Here is a 9041-nt window from a genome sequence, read left to right as displayed (position 1 = left end):
GCTTTTTTTTTTTTTTTTTTTTATTTTATTTTTAAACTTTACATAATTGTATTAGTTTTGCCAAATATCAAAATGAATCCGCCACAGGTATACATGTGTTCCCCATCCTGAACCCTCCTCCCTCCTCCCTCCCCATACCATCCCTCTGGGCAAGGCAGCTTTTAATGTGGTCCAACTGACTGAAGTCTGAAAGGAAAACCGCGCTGTTAGCTTAACTAAACCTAGGGTGGAAGAGCTTCACGCTCAGGGATATTACAGGCTCAGGGATATTACAGGGGTTTCCCAAGCATCTCCTCATGAACGTCAAAACAAACTGGCTCAAGTTTAATTTACAGTTTCTCTGTCTCAGGAACACAAGCAGAACCACCATCGAACACAGCAGCACTGAAACTCACCAGATGGTTGCCCAAATGACAGAAATGACAAATACCCAGAGAATGAAACTGTCACGATGATGTGACAGGAAGCTCTTTAAGGTTGTATTCGAGTAAAGAAAACAGAATTAAACTTCCTGATGCTACTGAGAGTGAGTCAGATGGTACATAGGAAAATCTTACAGGCAGATATTCTGCTTGGCTTCACTGAAGAAAAACGCGTGCTAGTTCCTACTAAGATTGTTGTAAACCGGGGAAAGGAAAGCCCAAAACTGGCTGTACAAGAAGACACTGTGTGGATTCACCCCCAGGGAATATCACTGGGGACATGACACCTCTCTTAGTCTCGTCTCCATGAAAATCAAATTTTCAAGAAAACTGGCATTCAGCTGAAGTGAATTAATCAGAAACTCACTTTCTTCCGCTTTCTCTTCTCAAGATTCTGCTTCATTGCCAAGGACTTGATTGCTTGGATCCACGCATCAGCCATTCGCCGGATCCGCAGTCTCATCCATCGGAATTCTTCATGCTTTTTCATCATACTGTAGAGAATATTAACATCTGTACGAATTTCTGCCTAGAAACAAAAATTTAATAAAAACGAATAGGAGATAAGAAGCCCAAAAGCATAATGGTTTTCATGATGTGACGTTTGAAAACTTGAAAGAGAGAGTCAATTAAACATGTGGCTTCAAAAGGGAGTCTGGTTCACTGAAGAGCTTTGCTTGAAGGTCCTGGGGCTGCAAATTGAGGCAAACGGCCACTGACTGCTGCTCTGCTATATAAGGGACATCATTAAAAAATTAGAAGTGGAGAAAAGCAGCACAGGCATTGCCAAGCCCTGAGCTAGGTCAAAATGTGTATTTTACAGTGAAGTGCATCTTGAAATTATCTGCACCTGAATTTATTGGCCCTTTGGATCTACTTCGGGGGAGCAGACTCCTGGGAAAACTGAAGTTTATCCTTAACAGGCTACCTGCCATTATGGAGGCTGCCACAAAGCCTCATTCCGTCCACAAAGAAGGAAAATACAAGCTAACCCTCTAGTCTTGCCCCAATCCAAATAAACAAAAGTTTATTATTTTCTACAAGGAATTTAAAAGCCAGGAATATCACTTTACTATTATAACTGAATAACATTTTGAATTCAGGCCAGAATAACTTAAAAGTTATAAAGAGTATTTTTCTACAATAGCTGGATATAATCAGTGATTGAAAGAACAGGGGGAAATAATAACATTAGTATTTTTTTCATATAACATCTAAAGAAAGCATGCTGAATCCATCTTTCAGCAGTCACCATAATTGATTCTAAACACTCATCTGACCATGCCATGACTCAATTATGTCCCAAGAATCCCATGGTTTAAGTGAGGCTCAGCAAACTCTGGCTCTTTGACCAAATCTTTCTCGGTTCAGTTCAGTTGCTCAGTTGTGTCTGACTCTTTGCGACCCCATGGACTGCAGCACGCCAGGCTTCCCTATCCAACACCAACTCCTGGAGCCTACTCAAACTCATGTCCGTTGCGTCATGTGATGCCATCCAACCATCTCATCCTCTGTCGTCCCCTTCTCCTCCCGCCTTCTATCTTTCCCAGGATCAGGGTCTTTTGCAATGAGTCGGTTGTTCGCATCAGATGGCCAGAGTATTTGGAGTTGCAGCTTCAGCATCAGTCCTTCCAATGAATATTCAGGACTGATTTCCTTTAGGATTGACTAGTTGGATCTCCTTGCAGTCCAAGGGACTCTCAAGAGTCTTCTCCAACACCACAGTTCAAAAGCATCACTTCTTCAGTGCTCAGCTTTCTTTATAGTCCAACTCTCACATCCACACATGACTACTGGAAAAACCATAGCATTTACTAAACGGACCTTTGTTGGTAGAGTAACGTCTCTGCTTTTTAACATGCTGTCTAGGTTGGTCACAGCTTTTCTTCCAAGGAGGAAGCGTCTTTTAATGTCATGGCCGCAGTCACCATTTGCAGTGATTTTGGAGCCCAAGAAAATAAAGTCTGTCACTGTTTCCATTGTTTCCCCATCTATTTGTCATGAAGTGATGGGACCTGATGCCATGATCTTAGTTTTTTGAATGTTGAGTTTTACGCCAACTTTTTCACTCTCCTCTTTTACTTTGATCAAGAGGCTGTTTACTTCTTCTTTGCTTTCCACCATAAGGGTGGTGTCATCTGGGTATCTGAGGTTATTGATATTTCTCCCGGCAATCTTGGTTCCAGCTTGTGCTTCATCCAGTTCAGCACTCCGCGTGATGTACTCTGCATAAAAGTTAAAAAAGCAGGGTGACAGGATACAGCCTTGACGTACTCCTTTTCCTATTTGGAACCAGTCTGTTGTTCCATGTCCAATTCTAATGGTTGCTTCTTGACCTGCATACAGATTTCTTAGGAGGCAGGTCAGGTGCTCTGGTATTCCCATCTCTTTAAGAATTATCCACAGTTTGTTGTGATCCACACAGTCAAAGGCTTTGGTGTAGTCAATAAAGCAAAAGTAGATGTTTTTCTGGAACTCTCTTGCTTTTTTGATGATCTTCCTCATTGCCTGTTTTTCTACATAGTTTTGTGAGAACACAGCCACGCCCACTCATTTACATATGGTGAGGGCTGCCCTGGGCTACAAGGTCAGAATTGAGTAGATGTAACAGACACTTCCTTACGGCCTACTAAGAGGAAAGTATTTACTATCTAGCCTTTCACAGAAAAAGTCTGCTGACCCCTGAGGAAAAGAATAAGGGCTTGAGTTTTTAATATGAAGCTTTTCACAGCCCCTACCTACCTTTCCCATCTCTTCTTCATTCCAGCTCATTCAGACCCCTATAGCCTTGTCCCAGGCTCTTCTCCTGAAAATGCCAGGCTCTTGTATGGGCACCTTTTTACCTCACATCAGAGACATCTTTCTCTCCTTGACTTGGTATAAATCCATTCATCACTTCACATTCAACTCCAAGGTCATTTTCTCTTTACATCTCTCCTGACCCACGCAGGCTGTGATGGCCACTTCCTCATTAATTTCCATGGGCCTGTGTTTCAGTGTTGACAAGGGTGCAGTCACCATTTACAACCCCACCTTCATTACCAGATCACTGGGCACCTCCAAGTCTGGTACCAGGTCTTATTGACTTAGGAACCCTCAGAGAACTGCTCAGTAAATAAACATAATGCTAACAGGTTGATGCGGCCACTCAAATTTCCACAGGGCTGGGGACAGAAGTTCTTCAGTTTACTATTATTTCAGATTACAGCTGGCATCTCGAGAAGACTCTACATGTATCACTTGGCAGCAGCCCCAAGTCACAAGCCAGGTAAGAGGTTTCCAAAACCACTTACCAATGAATTACGATCAGCTTCTTCATAGGGATTTTTCACTCTCCAAGGTAAATGGGGACACCAATTTTCAACCTGAAAAACAGGAACCAGAGACACTGAGTATGCCGGTTCATTTGCAAAGGAATTAACGTCTGTGCCAAGCCGGAGCACAGTGCCTTGTACACAGAAAGCGGGTTAAGTGGGTTTTTATCAATACATTAGTCAGACTCCCACACTCTTAGCTAGCAACCCAGAGAGGTCTGCTCTCAGATGCAACAATAACCAGTCAAGGTCCCAAGGAGCCTATGATTACACTGTACATCCATCCTTCAAAAACTTCCTAATGACTAATTCCTTAATCATTTAATCTTCATAATTCTATGCAGAAGGAGAGGGGGGCTCTTATGGTAGAAAGTTAAAAGATATGAACACTGCCACCAGGGGATAGGAATTCAAAGGTGCTTCTGTGCCATTTATTTAGCAAAAGGACAGGAATGATTTGTTATTTGCTCTGGCGTGTCTGGAAAGGTAACAGCAAGTCATCTGATGCACAGAACTCCATCATTTATCTCCAAATTAGGAAGGCAACTGAGAGTTTAAGGCTAACGGATCAAGGCTTCTCCTCATTCTGTGGCTGTTCACTTCATACTATCTCAAGGAACAGGGTGATAAAACCTATTGGAAAGAGATGAGGAAAGAAAAAAATCCTTCAGCAATCTTGTGAGAGCCATTGTGGAAGACTGATTGTTCTGTCAATGCACCAGAGTTTAGAGAGCAGGAGAGGAGAAAAGAGAAAGCAGAAGTACCAAATTTTACAGGAATGACTTCAAAAAAGGTTACCAAAGAAAATTAAGGCAGATTTACACTTTCTAGTAACTGAAGAATACACTGACTGATATTGATGTCTGACCTCTATGCCAAAACTGGCCATATAATTCCAAGGTAGCATATCACCCATTCAGTAATATGAGATTATTAAAGATGGCTAGTAAAATGAAAAGGAAATGAAAATAATGTTTCTATGGCCAGGTGGACCCATAAAAATGAACAGAGCCAGAGGGTGGGGGGCATCCTTGGAGGACCATGAAGAAGGCAGGGATGTAAGTGAGTTAGACTTTCAGGTCAGCAATGCAGAGTCAGACAAGCTAGTTAGCCCCCCAGCTCTGGGCAAGTTTTCAAAGAAAGCAGTTTCACTACTCTAGAAATAAAGCAAGGTGATTTTGACTAGGACCCAAAATAATTGGGCAATTTGCATAAAGCCCTCTGCTGCGGCAAGTGATCTGAAAGCAATATGCAGAGGGCAGCTAAGTTTGGGGGTGGGTGGAATTCCCAGATAGGAAAAGCATCATATTCTCTTTTCTTTTTGTGGAGTGAAATTAGACCTGACCAGCTTTGTGAATGGCTTCAGAGACTCAAAAGGACTCCTCATAAGAAAGGTTGCAATGGTTTTTACTCATAAGAAAATACCAACTTGCCTGAAATGCCTATGTCTAAAAACTGAGCGCTTATACAGCAGCATCACCATGAAAGGCAAAAATCACAAAGGAAAAGCACTCTATAAGTGAGAAAAGTGAGGAAGAACCAGCAGAAAAGAAGCCTCCAAGAGGACGAAGCTGGTCCCAGCAGCACTGTACACATCTGTGCCTTGTATGCTTAGGCTGGACTGAATTATTTAATTCAAATTAAATTTTTGTAAATGGACTCAGTAAGACAGTGCTTTAAAGCATATTTATACCATGAAGGATTCAAATAGATTGCTGACCTGACTGGGAGACCTTCCACTGCACACAAAAGCATGAGGGTGAGCAAGCAGGGCACAGATTCATAGTCAATCCCATATTAAATAAATAACAAAATGCACGCAGCAGCATGTCAGAATAAAAAATGTCCTCATGAAGAGCATGATAGGGAGAGATGAGACACGACTATGAATAAAGAAAATCAAGCAAAAGGAGACACATTAGTGAGATCAGATAAAGAAGAGTACATTCACTCCTCTGCCCTTCGAAGAATCTTCCAAAATTTACTCTGATGAAAATACAGTCCAAGGTGATCTTCTAAAGTATGACTTCCCTACAGAATACTCAAGACTTTAATTCCTCTTTGAAACTGATCATTTATCTCAGTTCTTCTTACTCTAAATCACTGGATAATACCATGTGAGATTTCAAGGGCATCTCAGAAAGTATGGGAAATGGAGTCAGTGTATTTTGAATTTAGCAAGAAATCTTACCATTACATACACACTCACAATAGAGGAAAAATCCATTCTGAATATCCTGACACAGAATGAAGACAGTGGGTTTTCAGGGTGGCTGTTTTTGTACACAGTGATAAGCTAACTGGTTAACAAAATAATTAAATTATACCTAAATCAATTACTCCATGGGGAGTGGAGGAAAAACAAACAAACAAACACATTTCTTTCTGAAATCTCAGTGGATTACCAGGACTGGAAGAAAGCCAGCACTGGCAGTAACTCCATGTATTGAAACAAAACAGCCCTCAAATGAGCAACATTTTCCTAAATAAGAACATCATTGACAACACAGGGAAAATCTTGTTCAGGGATCGTAATTCAACTTCCTCATCCCTAACCGTTTTGTCCAATCTACCCTGGCTCCCTATATGAGTCTAACCACCCAGCATACCATCCTACCTAAGAAAGTTGGACCCCAGGGAGAGCCCCCTGTCTTCCTGATCTAGAAGCTCTTCTACTTCAACTCATTCTCATCATCTTAGTGTTCTGGCTCTCAGAACCCTAGGGCCCTATTTCTGCCTGTGGTCACCTACTGGCTTGGCTACAATTTTCCAACTGCAAACTTAGAGCTCTCTCTGGGATAAGATCTGTGGTGCTGGACCCTCCCACTGCCTACCCCCACCTCTACCCAGCTCCTGCAAGCTGGCAAGTCCTCTGTCAAGCCCTCTGCCAGGGAAGGGACTGGGCAGCCTTAAAATCTCCCACAAATCACTGTAGTGAGTCTAAGAATTGAAAATCATCTGAGTTCATGGCAACACGCATGCAACAATCAATAGAGGAGCAGAACCATGACTATAATAACCTTTGATTTGAAGGTGAAACTTCTACGGAACTAATCTTTTTAGTGCACTAGCCCAAGGCTACGAAATAAAGAGGCAGGGGAGGAGAGGGTGAGATGTATGGAAAGAGTAACAAGGCAATTTACATTACTATATGCAGTAATAGCCAACGGGAATTTGGTGTATGGCTCAGGAAACTCAAACAGGGGCTCTGTATCAGTCTAGAGCGGTGGAATGGGGCCGGAGATGGGAGGGAGGTTCAAAAGGGAGGGGATATATGTATACTTATGGCTGATTCATGTTAATAACAAAATTCTGTAAAGCAATTATCCTTCAATTAAAAAAAATATATATATGAAGAGGAAAAAGAAGAAGGCAATGGCAACCCACTCCAGTACTCTTGCCTGGAAAATCCCATGGACAGAGGAGCCTGGTGGGCTGCAGTCCATGGGGTCGTGAAGAGTCAGAGATGACTGAGCGACTTCACTTTCACTTTTCACTTTCATGCATTGGAGAAGGAAATGGCAACCCACTCCAGTGTTCTTGCCTGGAGAATCCCAGGGACAGTGGAGCCTGATGGGCTGCCGTCTATGGTGTCGCACAGAGTGGGGCATGACTGAAGCGACTTAGCAGTAGTGGCATGAAGAGGAAATAGAACCAGAAAAGACCAGCCAGGCTAGACCTTTGGAACAGGAAGGCATCTCTCAGAGAGAGGGCACAAAGAATCACTTTTCTTGAGCAAGGAGATCTAAAATTAACCAATTTTATTTTTGACATTCCCCCTTCCAATGATTTAAACTTCTTTGATCTGAGAGAAGGTTTTGCAGCTTCATCAACGTAGAACGTAAATCAAAGCAAAGTTTCTAAAAAGACATCAGGTAGGTCATACTTACTTTCAAGCTCTTTCAGATGGACAATTCTTACATTTAAGAAAAGAGAAACTACCAACAGAGATGCCTACAGCTCAAATTGGATTTTAAAGAGGGAAAAGAAATAATAAAATTACAGCAAGAATGAGTAGGAGATTTAATGTATATCTACGTGTACGTCTGCAGAACTAGACTTAATCTCTGCAGTAATAGTCTGTTCTTTTGGAAAGAATAATAATCAGGCTCTGATATGGCCTCTTCTCTTATGGATAATGTGAAGGGTTTTGCTTTTAATGAATCACTGACATACCGAATTTCATCCATATTTTTCCAAGAGTTAAGTGTGGTCAAAAAGTAAATATGCAAAATGCATAAGAAAAGTCTAAGATTACCTCTAGAGGTTGATGTCTTGAACGCTTAGGATTCTCTTCTTTATGTAAATTTTCATATTTTTTGTTTTTACAAAGAACATTTATTGAGTAATTTTTAAAGGCATTACATTATATAAGCATACAATCATTGACTGAAGGTTTACAGTTCAGTGCATCTGGGAAAAAAACAAATAAACTTGACTGTATCCCATCATATAATCCCCTGAAGTGCCCTACAAGGTGGGTACCATGCCCAGATTACACGTGAGGAAAGCAAGACTTGAAGGTGCTGAGAACTTGCAGAGGTCCACTCACTAGTGACTTCCCTGGTGGCTCAGATGGTAAAAGAGTTTGCCGACAATGCGAGAGACCCAGGTTCGATCCATGGGTCGGGAAGATCCTCTGGAGAAGGAAATGGCAACCCACTCCAGTACTCTTGACTGGGAGATTCCATGGATGGAGGAGCCTGGTAGGCTAGGTAGGCTACAGTCCATGGGGTCACAAAGAGTTGGAGATGATTGAGCGACTTGACTTTCACTTTTCACTCACTAGTGAGTGGCGGGGCTGGGTGATGACTGAGATCCTGTCCCTGAACCAGGACATGAAGTGTCAGAGACACTTTAAAGGGCAGGGACAAGAGGGCTGCTGAATCTGGAATCCACCAAAACAGATTCTATGTCCAACTCCACAAACATCTAGGGGTATAACCTTAAACCATCTGACTTTCAAGTTTTCTCATCTACAACATAAAGGTGCCAGCTTGGGTACTCTATAACAATTCTATTATCTATGAGACCTAAAAAATATAGTTAGACACCACCATGTGGGTTACCTATCAAAATAACACAATTGATTATATTCATTAGATAAACTGATGATACACACATGTATATGCATACACATATTTGTTGTACTGATAACCTATCTAATGAACTCATTAAAGAACATGCTTTAAAAAAAAATGTAAAAGAAAGATCTCTTTACCCCACTCCACGCTCCTCCCAGGCCTACTCTCCTTTTCTAAAAATTCAAAAAGGAAATGCACATGGTAAAAGATGTCTCCACATG

General features: G+C 41.6%; 1 protein-coding gene across 9 annotated transcripts in view; it reads right to left on the bottom strand.

The window, feature by feature from the left end:
• MGAT5 (mannosyl (alpha-1,6-)-glycoprotein beta-1,6-N-acetyl-glucosaminyltransferase) overlaps positions 1 to 9041 on the bottom strand; it is a 397064-nt gene that overhangs the window by 150189 nt on the left and 237834 nt on the right. For all 9 annotated transcript variants that reach the window (XM_010853631.1, XM_010853633.1, XM_010853634.1 and 6 more), the window contains 2 exons: positions 3716 to 3787; positions 790 to 951 (listed from right to left, as the gene is read on the bottom strand). In XM_010853631.1, coding sequence (XP_010851933.1) covers positions 790 to 951; positions 3716 to 3787 — 234 coding nt within the window. The remainder of the gene's footprint in view (positions 1 to 789; positions 952 to 3715; positions 3788 to 9041) is intronic.

Source organism: Bison bison, unplaced genomic scaffold (genome assembly GCF_000754665.1).
Source record: "Bison bison bison isolate TAMUID 2011002044 unplaced genomic scaffold, Bison_UMD1.0 scf7180017864330, whole genome shotgun sequence".
NCBI lineage: Eukaryota > Metazoa > Chordata > Mammalia > Artiodactyla > Bovidae > Bison > Bison bison.
This window is presented reverse-complemented; position numbering and strand designations above follow the sequence as displayed.